Source organism: Notolepis coatsorum, assembly GCF_963971535.1.
Source record: "Notolepis coatsorum genome assembly, chromosome: 12".
NCBI lineage: Eukaryota > Metazoa > Chordata > Actinopteri > Aulopiformes > Paralepididae > Notolepis > Notolepis coatsorum.
Genome location: NC_140176.1, coordinates 35,385,812 through 35,408,431, shown reverse-complemented (window position 1 = coordinate 35,408,431; position 22,620 = coordinate 35,385,812). Strand labels below are relative to the sequence as shown.

The window sequence follows — 22,620 nt, the reverse complement described above, 5'->3', positions numbered from 1 at the left end:
GTTTTCAAAAGGCTGAAAAACGCTGTATGAATTCAAGCCATTATTATTGATTGCTGATGTTCTTCTTATGCAGTTGACTCTGAGGAAAGAGAGAGCGCCCAGTCCAGCACAGCTGACCTTGAGGGGAGAGAGAGAGCCCAGTCCAGACAGACAGACAGACAGACACACAGAGAGAGAAAGAGAGAGAGAGAGATACAGAGAGAGAGACACAGAGAGAGACACACAGAGAGAGGGAGAGACACAGAGAGAGACACACACACACACACACACACACACACACACACACACACACACACACACACACACACACACACACACACACACACACACACACACACACACACACACACACACACAGAGAGAGACACATACACAGAGAGAGAGAGAGAGAGAGAGAGAGAGAGAGAGAGGGAGAGAGAGAGAGAGAGAGAGAGAGAGAGAGAGAGAGAGAGAGAGAGAGAGAGAGAGAGAGAGAGAGAGAGAGAGAGAGAGAGAAAACAAGCTCTTGGAATGGGTGTCTGGGAGGAAGTGGGGGGTCTTTCGATGTTGATTAAACGGCAAGCAACTAATGTCATGAGTGCCAAATTAAAGGACAATAAATCCAATCTAACTGAAATTGTGTAGCACAGACCTTTTCTATGGATCAAAACCTCAATATTATTATGGTGTAGTTAATACTTCATGTATCCTTAATCCCTAGGCTAATGAGGCACTAAGATGTTAGTAAAAAAAAAAAAACATATGCCAATGACAGGAAGTAACGGTATATGTATGTGTGTGTCTCTGTGTGTGTGTGTGTGTGTGCACTGTGCATGAGTGCACATCTAGGGGCGGTGTGTAGATTTGGTCTCCCTGATGTTGACTCCTTAGCCACAGCCTTGGGTTGTTTAATACTGGACAAGTGTTTCATAACGGCCGTTGTGTGGGCCGGTTTCGGGGCCGGTGCGTGGGCCGGTGCGTGGGCCGGTGCGTGGGCCGGTGTGTGGGCTGGTGCGTCTGAATGTCCCGGGCTGAATTTGTGTCCCAGTCCGCCACTGCCAGGAGGTGATGTTGCCAGTCAGGATGCTCTTTATTGTACATGAGTAGAAGTTCCTAAGGATCTTCTGACTGACTTGGAACTTCTTTAGGCGCCTGAGGAAGTAGAGGCGTTGTCGTGCCTTCTTCACAACACTGTCAATGTGTGTGGTCCATGTCAAGTCCTCGGATATGTGGGCTCCGAGGTACTTGAAACTGTTCACTCTCTCAACCGGTGCCCCGTCGATGCTGAGGGGGCTGTAGTCCTTGACCCCCGACCTCCTGAAGTCCACAATCATCTCTTTTGTTTTGCTGACGTTCAGGGAGAGGCAGTTCTCCTGACACCACTGTGACAGATTCTCTACCTCTTCCAGGTAGGCCCTCTCGTCGTTGGCAGAGATCAGGCCCACCACTACGATGTCATCAGCAAAGCAGATGACCTTAATTACATTATTTCTCATATGAAGGCGTCATCCAGACCCATATGTCATCCCTACCGGACTTCTAAAAGATGTTTTATGTGCAATTGGTCCATACCAATTAGTCTCCATTGTGAATACACACACACACACGTCACACACACACACATTTTGAATCTTTATTTATGTCCACATAAAGACAATGTTTAAAGGACACAAATATTATCAGTGCACTTGTACATTGTGGGTTATTCTGATACAGTTGTGCCCAAATTGACAATGGCAACCAAAGTTACACACACACACATGGATGATGAACCTGACAATCTACACACAGCTCATGGATACAGATAGCAGCGTCTTCTCCAAATTGCCCGGCTGCCAATAATTGCTGACACTGAGCAATATTTTGCTAATTGTTTGGCTCTTCTCTTCGGAAGACCGGCCATCTGAAGGCCTCTAACACCCAACTTATGGACATGACCCAGGCCTCCAAATATGAAGACTAAAAGTTTACAGTTGTAGCCGAGTTGTGATATGGTATGGTCTAACAGTTGATATTTTAACATTTTGGTTGTAAAGGCTTCCTGAGTCTAGACTGTAGTCAAACGTGCAGCGAACTTCTAGGATGAGAACCTCTCTGTTATTCTCATTAACAATAACAACATCGGGGGTGTTTGCTGAAATATCAGAGAACAATGAATTGTCCCTACACAGATTGAGCATATATGGCTTCACACTGGTGTGCTTATACAGCTTATATGTTGCAGGTGACCCGAGTGTGGAACTGACACTGTCTGCAATCAGATCCACGATCCTATAATGCCTACAAATGTAGATCCCTTTGTATGCATGACAGCCATTGAGTATGTGAGACATGGTTTCTGTTGTCTGTTCGTGACCATGGTGTATGCAGTGTGGGCTATGACTGCCAGGGAACCAGATGGAAAGGTTGAGCATTGATGGTAAAACCTGTAGCCTAGCTTTTAAAGTAAAAATGACGATGCTCTCATCTATAGCTACATTTTTTAAAACTGCGTGCAAGACAGAGTGGTCAGCGGCAGGGAGACAGGCAAGCTTCCCTTGCAGTTTAACTCCAGTGTTGACGTTGGCATTGTTGTTGTGCCGACATGAGATGGCCACGGGCATTGGTAAGTGGTAGTTTCTGCCACGTTCCACAGATGTCAATGGTGGCCTTCACAGAGATGGTAGGGTCAGAGATGATCTCCTCAGAAACATTAACAGCGTCTGAGTCCGGCCCCACCCACTCCAGGGCCACGTTGGACCAGCCGCATAGGTCATTCAGGTCTGGCCAGTCAGACCACACACACACACACACACACACACACACACACACACACACACACACACACACACACACACACAGTACTATATACCTGTATGTCCCTATGCCATAAATGTCATGATGTCATGTATGTTGTGTATGTCATAAATGTCACTATGAATTGAAAATGGGGGACCCTGATGTAAACAAGACAAACGTCTTTCTCTGGTCTGCATCCCCTTAACAATTGTGTGTATTGAGCCGTACTGTACATCTCATAAACACATACAGTACAAGGATTTAGTATCACAAAAACCGTGAATGAAATCTGTAAATAGACCGCGCAGGCTGGCAAACTGATCGCTGCGCAGGCTGATAATAAACTGCGCTGATATAGGCTGATAGAGTGTATGCGCGTTCACGAGGTGTATGCACGTCCACGATCACTGCGCAGGCTGATAAACTGCACTGATAGGCTGATAGAGTGTATGCGCGTTCACGAGGTGTATGCGCGTTCACGAGGTGTATGCGCGTCCACGCGAGGTCTATGCGCGTTCACCCGAGGGGGGTGGGTCATAATGTGGTGGCGGGTCGGAATTAGGCACAACACCGGCCGCCGGGTACTTGGCGCACGGCGCGACGAGTCCAGTGACAAACAATTGTGAACGCATTTTTGTGTGCGCGTGCACATCCTTGCGCGATTGCGCGTACTTCTGCTCAGCGAACTACTAGGACGGCGTGGTACCCCGTCCGCCCACCACTGCATCCCTGCAGTAGTTAATGATAACGCGTGATATAATTATAATACTCCACATGGTGTACAGTCAGTTAATGGCTACTGGCTTGTTTGCACTGCAGTTTTTTTTTGCACGGACTGTTAGTGTATCCCTGGCTACATATTTTAGAATGTATATCTCTGACTGTGTATTCATATATATATATATATATTTTTTTTTACTATTATATGTACATAATTATATATGTACATACATACTATATAAGTGGGTCGAATTCTAGTCGTACAGCATTTTAATCGGAATAAATACCAGCCCTCACGTGCCGAGCCACGGATTGGTGACGTCTCGTGAAGCGATGACCTAGGCGGCGGCGGCGCCGTGGCTTACGGCCCGAACTCACTGCTCACGAACGAACACGGACGGACGGACGGGCGGCTGCCTCTTCACTTCCGCTCCCATGTTAACGGACGATAGTAGGCACACTGGCCGCGAGCGGGAGCGCGCCTCCCGAGTGGCTCGCGAGCGGCAAGCTATTTTTTCGCCTCGATCCTATTTGAGGCGGCGCGCCACGCGCATTGTCACAGAAATACAATTGAATATCTGCATTATTACCACAGATATAGATGTTGTTCAACCAGCTGTGTCTGTATCTGCAAATAAACGCCTTGAATGTTTGTCTGTATGTTTGTTTATACCTATAACTATTACAATGTTGCATAATAATAATAATAATAATAATAATAATAATAATAATAATAATAATAATAATAATAATAATAATAATAAGCTCTTGCTGCTGCTGGGGCTACACGCTGCTCTTTCAGGAGTACAGTCACACTGATCATCATTCTAAAATGACTGACTTCGCATATAGACTAGGCATTTACAGCTGTCCCAATGTAAATATGCCTTCCTCGGTGCGCTTCCGCACGCTCAAGTCGTAGGTCCAGTGTGCCTGACCAGGCGCGCGATCTCACGAGGGAGCCGCACGTGAAATTCGTTCGTGAGCAGTGAGTTCGGGCCGTTAGAAGCGCCTGTCTAGTAAACAGGATGATCCTGGGTTTGAATCCCAGCGGGGCCTATTGTGAGAGAGAGAGGTGGACATACACTTCATGCCAGTTACGAAAGTAATAATGTTCTCTCAACACTAGGCATTACTTTGCAAGCACTATACACATTTTCATGGGCTGCAAAGTATTTTACGGGGCTTTTCTCTTACGAAATGCAACTTGATTGGCTTTGTACTGTAACGTTACTCTGTGAGGGGGGCGGTCACTTAAGCCAGCCATTCACAAGATTTCATCTGTCGAATATTTGTAGTCCACATACTGACGCAGACAAAACACACACCGCATCCACCTCCAAAGAGGTATCAACATTTACAATTTCCAGTCACATTTGGAAGCGATAAGGTAAGGAAACATTTCCGTTAGACTATGATCCGCCAAGGCTGTCACATGACCTGTACGAGTATGGAGACGCACTGGGTTCACGAATATGAGGCGAAATTAACCTAAACTAACATGCGTACTATCTAGTATAAGTTAACGCAAGTGCATATTATAAGTTAGTTTGAGAGTGTGAATGCAGAAACGGGAAAACAGCGAAGCCCAACCCCAGACCTAAAAACGCTGTATAGTGACGGGATTGTTTGCTTTCATAATCAATCAGTAATGGATTGATTGATTGAATATGTTCATTAACAGATTGCAGAATGGGTACAGTACAGTACAGCTCAATACACACAATTGTTAAGGGGGATGCAGACCAGAGAAAGACTTTCGTCTTGTTTACATCAGGGTCCCCCATTTTCAATTCATAATGACATTTATGACATACACAACATACAGATACAGATATAAGAATATAATCTAATCATCTAAACTAATCTAATCATTACATACAGATATACAGTACTATTACATGAATCAAATCAAATGTATTTGTAAGGCCCGACAACACACGTTAATGTCCCCATGGGCCGGTATATTTGGCATAGACGCTGGCCGGACAGTATCTTCTTTAAAGAAGTCAAGAAGAAACATCACAATAAGTCAAGAACAAAACAAAAACACCATAAAGTAAATTTAAAAAAATAAATAAATGCAAAATAAAATGCAACACTCCCAGACATACCCCACGTGAAGGTAAGGAAAAAATGCACCACAGGCAATGTGGAGGAGAGAAACCTTAGAAGGGCCATTCAAGGGGGGATCTCCCTTGCTCTGGTTACACTTACAAGGTTTCATTTTCGAATTATTTCGTTTGCATGTCCAAGTTAAAAGGCAACGCCGTTTTGGCACGTTTTCCTAGCGGCAACACTTAAAGGGGGTTTTCATTTTCAATGTCGGTGATAGTAGTGTTGCAGCAAAACAGGCAAACAGTTGGTAGGCATGTACTCATATGCGTAGTGAAACGCAGATAATAATAATAATTTAGGACCTGCTCAGAGGTCATCAATCGGCATGCATGCGATTCGTCTCTGCGATTAACCCATCCCGTCGTCCTTCCCCCCCAAGGGCAGCCGGGAGCAGACAGGCGTCAACGTGAGCCGCGCCAGGGGACCAATCCAAGTGCTCCTGTCTGTCTTCGTCAAGGACGCCACAGCGTTAGCGATCTTGTTGTTGTGCATGTTTTTCCATTGGGTTTATCTTATCGGGGGGGGGGGAACCCTTGCGAGAACATGCAAACTACACACAGAAAGGCCTGGGAGATACCCCACCTGGGTAACTGGCATCATGGAAACCTGGTCCCCAAGTGGGAATCGAACCCTGGACCTTCTTGCTGTGAGGCGACAGTGTTAACCACTACACCACCGTGCATGCGATAGCAACTGAACATTTTGAAAGATTAAAGATAGGCGGCTAAGTGGCACAGTGGGCAAGGCGCTCGCCACTAACGCAGGATATGCTGGGTTCGAGCCCAGCTCTCGGCGTTGCTTCCGGCTTGGCTGGTCGTTCATACTAATACAATTGGCAGTATTAGGGGGTGGGAAAGCCGGTGGATGGGGATCGGACGTTGTGGACAGCGACTCCTACAGGTCGGTTGGTGCGCCTGTACAGCAGAATCAGGAAGTATCGGGGGCAGCGTGAGCCTCCCACGCGTTACTCCTCGCCACTGAGAGATCGCGCTGTGCAGGTGAAAAGATGCGACGGCTGCCTCCTCGTGTACCGGAGGGGACGCGTGAATATTAAAGGCAACCAACTTGTGTTCGGCTTTTCTCTGATTGGCCGCGCCCCCCCGCCCCCACGCGCAGGCAAGCGCAGCCGTCCCACGTCCCAAATGAAATCCAAAGAGCAAGCGCGGCAGCGCGGGCAACCAACTTGTGTAGTGTTGGGCTGCTGTTCCAACGCACTTGTGTTGGGCTGCGGTAGCAGTGGAGCGCTGCAGACTGATTATTATGTTTCGCGTTTTTATACAGTTATGAAATAATAAACACTGTTAGGACTCGCAATAATAAACACTGTTACGACTGTCTGACTCTTAATAATAAACACTGTTAGGACTATCTGACTCTTACTAATAAACACTGTGTTAGGACTATAAACACTGTTAGGACTATCTGACTCTTAATAATAAACACTGTTACAGTGTTAGGACTATCTCGAGTCACGCGTCACTACTGTAACTAGAAACTCTGGGTGTCACTGTACATCAGTAACGTTATTTCGCGTTTTTAACGTCAGCGGGGCGATGCAGTGGTTTGTCCCCGGCTAACGTGCACCGCCGCCGGCTCTACTCGGTCCAGCTCCAGCAGCAGCGGCCGTTCCTCCGTTGTAGAACGAAGCCCTTCAATGACCGCGCTCTCATATTTTGCGAATGCATAAACTATATCTTAAATTATGGCTATGTGTCTAATATGGCTGTCGCTTATCAATGACTTCGCGACAGCCATATTAGACACATAGCCATAATTTAAGATATAGTTTATGCATTCGCAAATATGAGAGCTCTGTCATTGAAGTGGGTGGTGGCAGCTTACTAACAGTAGCGATTTTTATTGTTTTGTCATGACCAAACATAATCCCAACATAGATAGGAGGTGTACTGTATGTCAAATGTCGGTCATGTGGTGGAAGAGTTTAGCACAGTCGCACAACAGAACACCAGTGTTTCTAGTAGATATGTTTATACATATATATATACATACATATATGCGCATGCGCAGCCACTCTGCCGCGACTGCCGCGTCTCTCTTGTCTCTCTTGTCTCTCTTACCGCAAGGCCGCGTGCTAGTGGATTGATTGATTGGCCGTGTGGCCAATCAGAGAAACGCTGAACGAAAAGCTGAACACAAGTTGGTTGCCTTTAATATTCACGCGGAGTGGACACGTGATGCAAGGCTTTGTCCACATTGCAGCCGACCAGTGGGAGGCATGGTCTAGCAACGTTCGAGACAGGGGAGGGAAGAATTGGATAATACGAAATTGGGATGGGAGAAAAATAGAAAAATGGGGAGAAAAAGTAGATAAAAAAAAGAAATATTAAAGATAGACCTGATAGCGATAGCAACTGAACATTTTGAAAGATTAAAGATAGAGCTGATAGCGGATCTATTTGAGGCAAACATTTGTGACATACAAGATATGCAAATATACAGTACTGTTAAACAGATCCTAACAGTAAATATACATACGAGGGGGAGGGAAATGTACATTAGGAGGGGGTGGGAGGGTGTTCAGACATTTACAGAGATCCTAACAGAAAATATATACATACGAGGGGGAGGAGACTGTACATTGGGAGGGGGGTGCATGGTGCAAGCATAGGGAGGGGGGGCGGGGGGTTTGGACATTTACGGGGGCCAGTTTAGAATTGCAGCCTCCCGTAGGTGCGGTTTTGAAGGTGGGTAGGGGAATGGGATTCACATTTTTCATTTTGTCAATCAGAATGGGGTGATTGACAGTGTCGAAGTCCTTTTGTAGGTCCAGCATGACCATGCCGCAGTATTTGCCCCCGTCCACCTCTTGTTTGATGTGGTCGTTCAAATAGAGAAGGCATGTGTCAGTGGAGTGGGATGTTCTTTTTTTTTTATCCACTTTTTTTCTCCCCATTTTCTATTTTTCTCCCATCCCCAATATCCAATTCTTCCCTCCCCTGTCTTGAACGTTGCTAGACTATGCCTCCCACAGGTCGGTTGTAGTGAGGACAGAAGCCTTGCATCACGTGTCCCCTCCGGTACACGAGGAGGCAGCCTGTCGCATCTTTTCACCGCAGCAGCTCGAACTCTGTGACGAGGAGTAACGCGTGGGAGGCTCACACTGCCCCCGCTACTTCCTGTTTCTGCCGCACCGGCGTCACCAAACCGACCTGTAGGAGTCGCTGTCCACAACGTCAAATCCCCACCCACCGGCTTTCCCACCCTCTAACACTTGCCAAATTGTGTTAGTATGAACGACCGGCCAGCCGGTAGCAACGCAGAGATCTGGGCTCGAACTCAGCGTCTCCTGCGTTAGAGGCGAGCGCCTTGCCCACTGCGCCCTGGAGTGGGATGTTCTGAAGCCAGATTGAAATTTTGGGGCGGCCAGGTGGTGCAGTGGGCAAGGCACTCACCACCAATGCTGGAGACGCTGGGTTCGTGTGTTCGATCCTGTGAGAAGTGGGTTTAGGAACACAGCCCAATCGCTGAACACAGGAGAGGAGAATGGAGCGTTTCAATTTTTTTTTTTTTTTTTTTAAACTTAAATTTTTTTTTTCATTTTTTCAACAACATACATAGACAACATTCATAGACAATACACAGTACATAAATTAAAACAAATAGACAAAAAATGGGTAAAGAAAAAGTGTGACATGGGACCTTCGGTCCCTTCTACATTTGCATTATTTATTTACATTTTTATTCATTTCCTTGTATCCTTTTCAAACCTCTGTGATGTCGTTACTTCCCCTCCTGTATTCTTCCCATTTTCCCCATTTCCATTCAAACTTTTCTTCTTGCAGCCTCAGCAGATGTGTGATTCTCTCCATTTCCTGTATCCCCTCTACCAACTCTATCCATTGATCCTTTGTCGGCACTTCTACCTTGTACCACAGTTTAGTTAAAGCTTTCTTGGCTGCCACTATCAATATCTTAATCAAATATTTGTCTTCCCCTTGGATTCCTTCCTGTGACAGATTCCCCAAATACAACACTTGGCCTCCCTGGGGTATTTCGTATCCTATTATTTCATTTATTATCCCTCCTATCTCTTCCCAGTAGTGCCTTATCTTCTGACATCCCCAGAATATGTGTGTATGGTTCGCCCCTTCCTGTCCACACTCCCTCCAACATGTTTTCTTTGCTGGTGTGTAATTGCCCTGTATTTCTGGTGTTATAAAGTATCTAATTATATTTTTCCACCCAAACTCCCTCCATATCCTTGATCCTGTGGTTGTTTGTTGTGTCTTACATGTATCATACCATTCCTCCTCCGTTATCTCTATTTCCAACTCTCTTTCCCACTTTTCTTTCACATACAATGTTGTATTTCCCTTACTGTCCATTATTGCCTGATATAGTGCTGATATCACCCTCCCCTTCCGTCCTTCGTATGACTTTACCATTATCTTAATTACCCCATTCTGTTCTTTGTCTCTATCTTGCTTTATTTCTTTGTTATAGTAGTCCCTAATCTGTAAATATCTAAAGTGGTCCCTATTCTCTAGTCCGTATCTTTCTTTAAATTTTTGTAGAGTCTGCATCTCCCCTCCTTCCGTCATCGTGCACATTGCTGTTATACCCCCCCGTTCCCACCTCTTGAACCCATGATCTTCTATCCCTGGTCTGAATTTGTTGTTGTGTGCTATCCATCTCAGTATCTTAGATTCTTTTTCTAGCTTGTATTTCTTTACTATTGTGTTCCATATGTTTATAGTGAATCTGGTAATTGGATCTAGTAGTTGTTCCTGTCTTCTGAACAGCTCCCTATCTCCTATCAGTGTCTGCACTTTGAATCCCTCTCTTTTGGTTTCTATATCTTTCCATTTGGCCTCATAGTTCACATTGCACCAGCATGCTACTGTTCTAAGCTGTGCTGCATAGTAATAGCTTTCTAAACTGGGTACTGCCATCCCTCCTTTCTCCTTTGGTAATTGTAGAGTCACATATCTGATCCTTGGCCTTTTCCCCCCCCAAATGAATCTTGATATCTGTCTATCCCATTCCCTAAATTGTTTTTGTGGTATTAATATAGGTAGGGATTGAAATAGGTATAGTAACCTTGGTAATATGTTCATCTTAATGATTTCGATCCTTGAACTGAAATCTAGGGGCATCACTGTCCATCTTTCTAGATCTCTCTTGATTTTCTGATTTATCTGTGTATAGTTTGCATCGTATAGCCCCTCCCCCCCTCTTGTGATGTTCACCCCTAGGTACTTGATCCTGTCCATGTCCCATTTGATTTTGTATTTTTCTTTGATCTCTATCGTTGGTGTGTAGTTCAGTGCTAATGTCTGTGTCTTTGTCACATTAAGTCTATACCCTGAGTAATATCCATATTCTGTCAGCAGATGTTTCAAGGGGTTTTAATTGGATTCCCAAGCAGACAGCAGTACAACAGGAATGTGCAATAGAACGGGGTTAGAATGTTCTTGGGGGGGTGAGGATAGATGTACTTCGGCTGCAGCTGTGGGCAGAGGACACAGGTCTGTGTCTGGAGAGAGAGCAAGAGCACTTCTTGCGTAGCATGGGACGTCCAGGCAGGACGGCGCACTGGAACGGGGATCCTGGGGCACAGGAGAAACGGGTTAGAGCAAGGAATACACAAGAGCTGGTTAGCAGAGCTTCAGGCCGAGACGTCGTACCTAGGTAGTGATGTTTAACACCACGACGACTTCTGGTCAGCGTCGTCGGGTAGAAGTAGGGTCCTCATCAACGGGGGATGGGATACAGCTGTGAGGAGTGAGGTGCCTGACAGCGTGTGAATCAGAGGGATGAGGTGCAGCTGGGCTGGGTGGAAGTGAGGATGAAGAGGGGTGCGTGGTGGATAGGAGGGAGGGTGAAGAGGGGTGCATGGTGGATGTGAGGGGAAAAGGAGGGGGAGTGAAGTACGCTCGTGCTGTGATTATGACAGGTCCCAGCTCTCCACATTGTTTTCAGTTTGGCTGGTCGTCCGTACTAATACAATTGGCAGTATTAGAGGGTGGGAAAGCTGATGGGTGGGTCCTGGGCGTTGTAAACAGAAAAATACTCCTACAGTTCGGTCGGGGTGCCTGCTCAGCGAAGAAGGATCTGGAGGGAGGTAGTGTGACCTTCCACACGTTATACTCTCCCAGTGAGAATCTGAGCTGCTAGGCTGGCTGCCGGCTGGCTGCGCATGTGTCGGAGGATAGCATGTGATAGTCTCCGGCCTCCCGGACCAACAGTAGGGGGGGTGCGCAACAACCAGGAAGGGAGTTGGGAATTGGCATAACGACTAACAGTGGGATGGGAGAAAAATCGAAAAAAGAAAAAAAAGAGGAGGGGGAAATTCGTAGATTTGATTTTTTCCTGCACGGTACTTTTCGACCTGTTCATAGACTATTTTTTCCATGACTTTCGAGATGGAGGTAAGAATAGAAACAGGGCAGTAGTTGCCTGGGTCTAATTGGCTGCCTCTTTTGTGCATGGGGGTCACTCTCGCAATTTTGAAGTCCTTGGGGACGTGTCCCTGTTTTATGGAGAGGTTTATTATGTGTGTGATGACTGGGGTGATGGCGGCTGCTGAGTCTCTGAGGAATTTGGAGGGGATATTGTCATGGCCAGTGGCCTTGTTAGGTTGGATGGCGCTCAGTTTTTTGAGTACCTCATCTGTTGTTACCATTTCTAGTTTGAAGTCGTCTTTGCAGACCCCTAGGTTTTTGTAGTAGGCTATGATGTGTTCTACCCCAAAATGCCCTGAGTGGGAGGGTAGTTTATTAACCAGTGTTGTGGCTATGTTTGTAAAGAATGTTTAGGTATTTGGCCACATCCAGCTTGTCTGTGATGAGTGTTTTCTGTCTTTATGTTTGTAAATCTGGTTTTTAGTTTTTTGCTGCAGCCTAGTTGGTTGTTGAAGGCTATGGATCTGTGGTCTCTTCCCCCCCCCCCTCTCTCTGCTCATAACATGGTCTTATCAGAAAACATAATTAAAGTACTTAATCGACCACAGGAAAAAAGGTACTTAATGTACGTTATATTATAGATATAATAATATATTTTTTTACGTTTCGTATCTTTACAGATGGCAAATGAAGCGAAGCCTTGCCCCTGTGAAATCGGGGACAGGATGGAGTATGGGGGCCTTGGTCAAGAGGTCCAGATAGAGCACACCAAGGCCTATCTAGTAAGACCACCCACTGTGTCCGACAAGGCCATCATTGTCATACAGGACATCTATGGCTGGCAGTTGCCCAACACCAGATACATGGCTGATATGCTGGCTTCCAATGGATACATGTGTGTAAAACACCACACCCAAAACTTAAGTACTAATCATGACACTGCAATCCTGCAGTTTATTTAGAGGCACAAAACCAGTGAGTTCAGGAAATTAAGTCGCTTTGCTTTAATATCTGACATGGTTGACACAAGTGTTTGATTTTCTGCATTTCCGACACATATGTATGTAATGATCGTTGCATTTAGATGGCACATTTATATGACACTCAAAGTGCTTTACAATGTAGGGTGGAAATTGCCTCCACCACCACTGTGTAGCACCCAACCTTGGGCTACGCAGGCTCAATGGCTGCCATACACTGGCACCAGGCACACATCACACTACTACACAATGGCTGAACGGCTCAGGAGACAGGGATTGCTATCAGCCAATTAAGGAGGGGTGATTAGGTGGCCTTGATGTCAGAAACCTGATTGGTAATTTCACGCTTTAACGTCTCATCCGAAGGACGGCGAGGCGCATAAAAGTAAAAAAAGGATTGTATGTCAGTTTTTGTCCAAGGACCCCAGACTAGTCTAGTTAGTCTGTACTGGTCAGAAAAAGTAATGGATTGGATTGGTACCCTCTATTTCAGAGTAGGTATGGGCAGTGAAAAGTGGTATAAGATAAAATAAGATAAGATATTCCTTTATTGATCCCCTTGGGGAAATTCAGGCATCATATCAGCATGGGGAGGGGAGGTACAGGTATGGGCAGGGTAATTGTAGAACACATAAATACAGGCAATAAAACTATAGGTAGAAAAGTAAAAATAGGCAGTGTAAACAATATAATTAACTTGTATGCATATGAGCAAGTAGATGCATGTATATCATGCATCCCTAGTTAATCCCTGTATTATAGGCTCTAAAACCAGCAGAAAATTTAAAACAAAAGGAATCTCACTCTCAACCTTGCCAAGACTGCAGAGGTTACGTCAGTTGATTATCTTCAGGAAACGCATTAGATAATCAAATAACCTCTCAAAGAATCGATATATACAAGTTTAATGTGATCAATTATTCATATCAAGAGTTAGTGTTTAATCCCCTTTTTGCAATTAACTGTCTCACTGGGAAATCATGCATCTTGGAACACTGTTCTTCACTGTGTCTGTATTGTTCTGAAGTAAGATAAGATAGATGTTCCTTTATTAAGCCCCTCTGGGGAAATCCAGGTGTCATAGCGGCAGGGGGGAGGGGGGGGGGGGAGGGGAGGTACAGGCAGGGTAATAGAAATGACAATCAAATAGAGAATACAAATATCAGAGTAAAGATAAAGAACAGGATACGATTAAAATATGAATAAAAAGAACATGATAAAGTTAAAATGTGAATAGAAAAGGTGCATATTGTCCAACCTGATGCTGTAATATAGTAATTTCCTTTCTTTTCTCCTCTGCTGTCATGTTGCGGTCATCAGTGCCGTCTGTCCAGATTTCTATGTGGGGAAAGAGCCGTGGAGTCCAACACACGACTGGGACACATTTCAAGACTGGCTGGAGGACAGGAAACCCACACACATAAACAAGTAACTACATATTGTAACTACATATTGTAACGACTAGGGGTGTAACGGTACACAAAAACCACGGTACGGTATGTACCTCTGTTTTGAAGTCAAGTTCAGTACAGTGGGGGAAAGTTTGGCTTTCCATGTTCCACTCAGGGGTGATGTAGTGTGCAGTAACTAATTGTACTTCTAGGGCTGTCAACGAATATTCTATATTGAAATTAATAATCGACTCGAGAAATAATAATAATTATATTAGATTGTGAAAAAAACAGCCCACGGTGGGCGGTTAACATACCATTGTATTCGTTCGGTACACTACACAGCCGTTCGGTACGGTACGGTACACACTGAAACGGTTCGGTACGGATACGTGTACCTTTACACCCCTAGTAACGACATATTGTAACTATATATTGTAACTACATATTGTAACTACATATTGTAACACGACACATTGTAACTACATATTGTAACTATATATTGTAACTACATATTGTAAAGACTAGGGATGTCCGATATTATCGGCCTACCAATATTATCGGCCGATATCGGCATTAAAATGTGATATCGGAAAATATCGGTATCGGTTTTCAATTTCTTTTTTTTTACATTTCTATAACCTTTATTTACCCAGGCAAGCAAGTAAGAACAAATTCTGATTTTATTTATTGTCAAAAGTATGCATAATGTTGTGTTAATTCCACAACAAGAGATATGTAATGTTAATTACCTGAAATTATTCCATTTTTTGGGGGGGGGGGAACCCTGCATATATCGGTATCGGTTGATATCGGTTGATATCGGTATCGGAAATTAAGAGTTGGACAATATCGGTATCGGTAAAAAAGCCAATATCGAGCATCCCTAAAGACACATTGTAACTACATATTGTAACTACATAACTACATATTGTAACTACATATTTAACTACATAACTACATATTGTAACTACACATTGTAACTACATATTGTACCTGCTTGTAGCTGTTACTTTTCTTACCTATAGTATATTGGATTATGGTGATATTTTAGATATGAATGCCCCAGAATCACATCATCATGGTTTAGACACAATATATCATGCTGCTTTACGATTTGTAACAAACAGCTCATCCCTCACACATCACTGTGTATTGTATGAATTGTCAGGTCAGTCATCCCTGCATGGCAATAAGACGACATTGGTATTTGTTTGTATACAAAGCCATCCTGGGGTAGCTACCAATTTACATGAGCACTTTACTCATTCAACCAAGAGGTGGACGTTACAATTTGAGTTCACAAGATTATATCTCATGTTCCCACTGTCAGAACTGAATTTGGGAAACATGTGTTCAGCTGTGCTGCTCCGTTCTCCTGGGCTTGATGTTGACACCTGCCCACCTGCCCAGGGCTAGTGAAAATGCTGAGTGGCTAGTGACTTTGGAAAACCACTAGCCACAGTGGCTAGTGAGCCAAAATGTTAACGTCAAGCCCTGCATAGGTGTGTCAATGATAATGTTCACGGCGTTTGGAGCAATAATATAATTGCTAGGTTCAACACAGCCAAGGCATAGGTGTGTCAATGATAATGTTCACGGCGTTTGGAGCAACAATGTAATTGCTAGGTTCAACACAACTCTTCTACATCTACACCCTCCATCTTGTCCCAGTCAGCCGTTGCTCCAACTGGAGCTCCTTTTGCGGCTGAGTCACTGGTCGCAGGCAGTAGTAAACAATGGAGTCAACAGTCAGAAGCACAGTTGTACAGTTGGCGTGTAGCAGTATGATTACAATGATACTGTCCCCAGCAGGGGTTAGTGAAGAAGAAATTACCTATATTTATTACTTTTTGGGTGGGGGTGCGAGTGCTGGGATTTTTTGGCTAGTGAAAATGCTGAGTGGCTAGTGACTTTGGAAAACCACTAGCCACAGTGGCTAGTGAGCCAAAAAGTTAACGTCAAGCCCTGCGCTGGAACCTATTACAAAATTATTTCAGGCTAAAGTCCCTCATTGGAATTGATCATTTTAAAGAATGACACCTGCTTGCCATGGAGAGCTTGTGTTTTTAATTCAGTCTTTTTCATTGAATGTGAAATATTCTCAACTTTTTGGTGTTTATCTGCTTTTACTACTTACTATGTTATTTCTTTGGTTTGTTTTAATGTTGTTTTATATTAGATCATTATCTGTATGCTGCCTTCTTGGCCAGGGTCCACTTGAAAAAGAGGTGGGAATGTGACTACCCTGGTTAAATAAAGATGAATAAAACATATATTGTATTTACATACTTCATGTAGTTAATCATTAGTTACTGGACTGAACTATGGAACCTAAAGGTTCTGAGCGTTGTGCCTGGTTGGTGTAAACATTCAGTAGTGAGGATATAAGCTGCAGTCTACGAAAATGGCTTTTTCTAGTGTTTTTCTTTATTATCCACATGGCATGCACTCATTCTGGGGGTAGTTACCAGTAGTTAAAGGTGCTATAGATACATTTTGTATGTAGAGTAATCATTTTAAAAATCCACAGAGCTTTTAAAAAGCTGTGGAAGTACTGCTTTCCCCCAAAAACATTTTGCGGATCCAAAATGAATGTTTATATGTTGCAGGCATGTATCTCCTTCCTACTCCCCATTTCCCCACACTGATGAATGGCATGCTGGTGCTCTAGTGTGACATCTAGTGGCTGAATATCTATAGCACCTTTTAATAAAAATAAATAAGAATAATTAGATTTAAGTTTTGTCATATAACCTGCTTAGGTGGTGGGTTGATATAAGGATCAATGTAAAAGAGAATCGTATAACCCACACTTTCATTAATCAATGCTCCAATACTCCTTTATTGATTAAAAACAATTTCAACCTGTGTCAAAGCAAGTCTTCAGTTCCTACCCTTTGAACCTCTGATGTAGACCAGATGTTTTCTCACATTTGCCTGGGGTTATCATTACCAACACCCCCCTCTAAACCACATTCTCTCCGTGCCTCTCCAGAGAGGTGGATGCTGTGCTGAGGTTCCTGAGGGAGCAGTGTGGAGCTAAACACATCGGAGCGGTGGGTTTCTGCTGGGGAGGGGTTGCTGTACACTACCTGGCCCTGCAGTACCCAGAGGTCCATGCTGGTGTCTCAGTCTATGGTAAAGTGACCGCTAACCTTGGCTTGCTTTTCAGGGGCGGTTGGGTAGTGTAGAGCACTGGTTCACGTCAAGGACCCTGAAATTCATACATAACTGGCTAAGGACACCATTAGATGACATTTTGTCCCAGTGACCCCCCCATCTGAGAAGATATTTGTTGTTACATGATTTAATCCAGAACTATCTGAAATGTACTTATTTTACTGTTATGTACTTTGCTACTAAGGAATCTACCTATTTCTACCTATGTGAGTTTAAAGTTTGTTTATTATTTGTCACAATAAAATACAGATTACTTTACGATGAAATGCTTGTTTCTGTATGAGCCCCTGAGAGTGCGCTTCATACAGTAAAAAAAGTAATTAAGAAGTAGGTCAAAAGTAAGTAAAGGAATGTTCAATATACATACTATATACAATAGAGTAAAATGGGTAACAGTGAGGTACAATGAAGAAATGAGGTACAAAACTTAGGGTAAGGTGCAAATGAGGTATGAATGTAGTGGTGAAAATCTCTTTAATAATAGATAAATATAATTTAGTGTTAAAGTGGGTTAAGGTGAGTTTGTTTAAAGTGAGTGTGTACATGTGGATGTGAGTGTAGATGATGGGTTGTTACATAGTGTCATTGGCTAATGTCTATACTACTGTGCACTCAATAGCACTCAAGTTCAACAAACAATGTTACTGACCCTTAGCTGCCAGATTTTCACCCTTCCTGCTGACTTGTTGTACAGAATTTGTAAATCACTTTGGATAAATTACTAAATGTAAATATAAATGTAACTCCATAACTGTCTATCTATACTGTAGGTGGAGAGGTAGATTAACAGAGAACAGTATAGTCACTCTTATACTGTACATTCTCTCGCTGTGCTAACTTCTAGTGAAGAAATATTAGTGAAATTAAACTACCGTATTCCAAATTTTTCTGGGGACCCCACTTTGAGAACCACTGGCGTAGAGGTCTAAGCACTGGCCTACCACCACAGATACCCTGGTTCAACTCCCGGCAGCGGCACCGCCGGCTTGGTCGTCCCCAAGAACACAATTGTCAGTGTCCGTGGGTGGGAAGCCAGTGGGGATATGAGTCCAGGCCATTTCAACAGCGACTCCTACTGGTTGGTCTTTTGGTGAACCTCCAAACGCTCTCCCAGTGAAACTCCTAGCTGTCAGGTGAAAAGCGGCTAGCAACTCCACATGTATCAGAGGAGACATGTGGTAGTCTACACCCTCCCCAGACCGACTGTAGGACAGTGCAAGCTTATAATTTCATTGAGCTGTAATTAACACAACACACAATACAAGGATTCAATGTCCCCGATGTCATCACTAGTGGCCATATTCAAACTCACTTACTCTCAATAACTGAAATGTCATTCAGTTACACAATAAATGTGTAAAAAACTGTTTAGTGAGATTATGTGCAAAATGAATCAGCATGTTCTTTTGTGAAGTGCCCCTTTAACAATGCAACATTAGATTGTTGTTTTTCTAACCTGTAGATCAGGGCTATTCAACTAAATTGTTCAGGGGGCCACATTGTCAGAAACCCAAGGGGCCAGGGGCCGGACTGCCACGCCGCCTCCCTGTGCTATGAATACACTTGACACAACACGCAACCACATTTTCACAACTTTTATTTAAATGGGAACTATTTTACTATTTCTTTCACTATTTGGGCACTTTTACACAATTCCTGTGGGTTTATGGAACACCTCTGTAATTTTTTTTTTTAATTCATTGTTTTGTATTTCTAATCAAGTACTCAAAAACAGCATTTTTCTACCTCAAGATCTTAAGCCGTTTTGAGCCTCATGGGCTCCAACCACAGTGGGAACAGTGTGGAAACTCAGCTGATTATCATGCAGCGGTGTCTCTCTGACATCACAAATCAGCACATTTTCAGATGACTCAGTTCAGTGAGGGTGAATATTGTGAGAGGAGAATTGGAAGAATGCACCAATGAGAATTAGAGACATAGATCATATTAATATAAGTCCACATAGCTAGGAAACAATGCTAAACACTGAAAAAGGCCATTTATAAGATAGTTCCCCTTTAACTACATTGCAAAAGTAGTATACTTTTCAAAAAAAGTGCTTCATTTATGTGCCACATCTGCAACATCTCCTGCAAAAAGTGCTTCATTTATGACTGTGCAACAACTGCAACATCTCCTGTGCATCTGAACATTCTAACATCAACACTTGAACAAAAAAACACATTTATAGTGCAGCTGAGCTTATGAAAAAGTGCTTAATTTCTGTGCAACAGCAAATCACAGCATCTTATTAGCACTTATTGTCGACTCTTAACTCTCAAACATCAAGGGGGTGGGGGGCAGACAGGCCTAGCCTACATACACACATCTAATGAGAGCGATTGCACTTCTTTGACTGGGCAATGGCAGAGAAAGAGGGTTCATAGGAAGTGAGGGCTACCCGCAAACAGTGATGCAAATGCTCATTTGTCAAGGAGGCATGGTTGCTTGTTTTAATGGCATTCATGTGAGAGAAACTGGATTCAAAGGTGTATGTTGAGCCAAACATTGTTAGCACAGATATTGCCAGCGTTTTTATTTTGGGGAATGTCTTGACATGAATACACTTTATTCAAAATGTTGTGGTGGATTCATTCTCAAGTGCCTGCTTCAGAGCAGATGATGCTTGCATGTCAATTATTTCAAGTTGCAGGAGACCTTCATCAATGTGAAGTGATGCAAGGAACTCTTGTCCTTTTGTGGAAATAGCAGCTACATTGGCAAATGGGTTGCTCACAAAATGCATCAAATCTCTGGACATGTCAAATTCATCAAATCGACTTGCAAAGTTTTCCCTCAATTTATCAATGAAATCTGTCATTAATTGAGTGACTTTTGGCTCAATTGTGCGTGTTAACGTTGACATGAAAAGAAAAAAATAAAAAAAAAATATTAAAAAAAATATTTTTTTTTATTTTTTATTATTATCATGTAATCTTTGGCGGGCCGGTCAGAATCATCCCGCGGGCCGCCAGTTGAATAGCCCTGCTGTAGATCCAGTGCAAAACCAGATTGTTTTGAGTCTTATCCAGCAATCTCAGTTAATGTGTATTCTGTTTACAAACTTGTCATGTTGTGTAACTAATATTACACAGTAAATATAAGTTACGGAGTGATAATGTATGTGTTCCCTTGATGCCAGGTATCGTCAAAGAGAGGGAGGACAGGTATGAGCTGAAGACTCCAACGCTGTTCATCTTTGGAGAGAAGGACCAGGTTATTCCTCTGGAACAGGTGTGTTAACTTGGAGAAGGATGGGGTTATTGCTCTAGAACAGGTATGCGTGTGTTTGTAAAGTTAAACGGCTTGAGTTGATTTCAGGAATGTTCTAAAACTTCTATATTATCAAATCTAATATAATTTTACTACGGTTTCTTGCCCACAAATAGCTTTAAGGAACATGCCAACATTATGGGAACTGCATCATCTCCAGTCAGACAAGACAGTTACCAGTTTCATGTCTGTTCAGTAGAAAGCTATCCAGCTGCAAGCTAGCAGAAAAGAATGGAAGCAGATCAGCTAGCCTAGCTTAAAACTCTGGGAGGTGTTGTTTTTGGCCAACAGCTAGCTAGCTAGCTGTTGAGGAGATTGGTATACATCTTCTTGTATGACTCTGGAGAAGACAGCAAGCACATTTCCCATACTGTTGGCATGTTCCTCAAATATTTAGTTTCGAGAGCCATTCAGTTAAAGGCAGATCTATTATTACCACCTACTATGCTAATATGTTTACTACTATGCACTCTTTTTTTTTTTTTTTTTAAAGATTTATTTTTTGGCGTTTTATCGCTACTGGGCAGTCCAGTAGAGAGACAGAGTGGGGGGGAAGACATTCGGCAAATAACGACTGGTTCGGGAGTCGAACCCAGGTCGGCCGTGTCGCGGCTGAGCGTGCTATGTGGTTCGCCACTGGGGCGCCACACTCAAATTCAAGTTTGACAAACAATCTTACTTGCTGCCAGAGTTGTACCCTTCCTGCTGACTGTTGTACAGAACTCACTCAAGTCTCTTTGGAGCGTTCAGCTAAATAACTAAATGTAAACGTAACATCTCGTCATACTTGACATCGCAGGTGAGTGTGCTGGAGGCCAAACTGAAGGAGAAATGCACAGTGGACTACCATGTGAAGATCTTCCCCGGTCAGACACATGGGTTTGTCCACCGCAAGAGAGAAGACGTCAACCCAACAGACAAAGCACACATCCAGGAGGCCAGAACAGACCTGCTCAATTGGCTGAAAAAATACATGTAGACCTGCATGAGAACTCAACCTGGGACCAGTAGCGGATTGGAATCATCAGTGGTGGCATTTACACGATTCATAATTTTTTTCCTTCTCCAAATCAAATTCCATGACAATTCCATTATATATAGTGTGATTTACAAGCCCAAGATGTGCCTATGTTACTGCTCAAATGTCAAAACAAAGCTACTATTATACTTATGTGATCAGAAAACATGTTATTTGGGTTGTTTTTGTACAGTCAAGGTAACCATCTGCTACACTAGGTAACACGACAGGAGCTGGAAAACACCATTTTCAAATTTCATGACTATTAAATGTTTTCCCCCATGAACCCTGTATTTAAGTAGTATTTTAAATAGTTAACAAATGTGCACATATTGTCCATGTTAAATTGTAACAATTAATTATTGGATAGATTTACTTTGGCCAGCTCAAATAATGTCTGCTGGCCAACATTATGGGAAATTAGTTTCAAACAAATGGATAGCAATTTTCTCACTGTTCAGTAGAAAGCTATCCGGCTGCAAGCTAGCCTAGCACAGCACAAATGAAAGGAAGCATTATACGGACCACTAGCCTAGCTTAAAACAGCTAGGCTAGAGCTTGTACATATCCAAGGCTAGCTTGTAGCCATATAGCCTTCTACTGAAGACAGAAAGGACATTGGTATCCATCTCGTCTGACTCTGGAGAAGACCGTAAGCACATTTCCCATAATGTTGGTGTGTTCCTTTAAGCATGGAGTCTAATGTTATTGCAATAAACTCAATAAAACAGCCAGGTTTGATATTCATTTTCCATACCTTAGGAATCCTGTGAATTAAAACATGGAGAACTATTGTGTTGCATCAGCAATGAAAC

At 43.3% G+C, this 22,620-nt stretch overlaps 1 protein-coding gene across 1 annotated transcript; it reads left to right on the top strand.

Annotated features, from left to right (window-relative positions):
- The first annotated feature begins 4,768 nt into the window (after positions 1 to 4,768).
- cmbl (carboxymethylenebutenolidase homolog (Pseudomonas)) lies at positions 4,769 to 22,491 on the top strand. Its single transcript, XM_084326177.1, has 6 exons — positions 4,769 to 4,867; positions 12,641 to 12,855; positions 14,261 to 14,368; positions 17,330 to 17,472; positions 20,657 to 20,748; positions 21,587 to 22,491. Exons 2-6 carry the CDS (start codon positions 12,641 to 12,643, stop codon positions 21,764 to 21,766), a joined length of 738 nt encoding a protein of 245 aa, XP_084182303.1. The 5' UTR covers positions 4,769 to 4,867; the 3' UTR covers positions 21,767 to 22,491.
- The last annotated feature ends 129 nt before the right edge of the window (positions 22,492 to 22,620 follow it).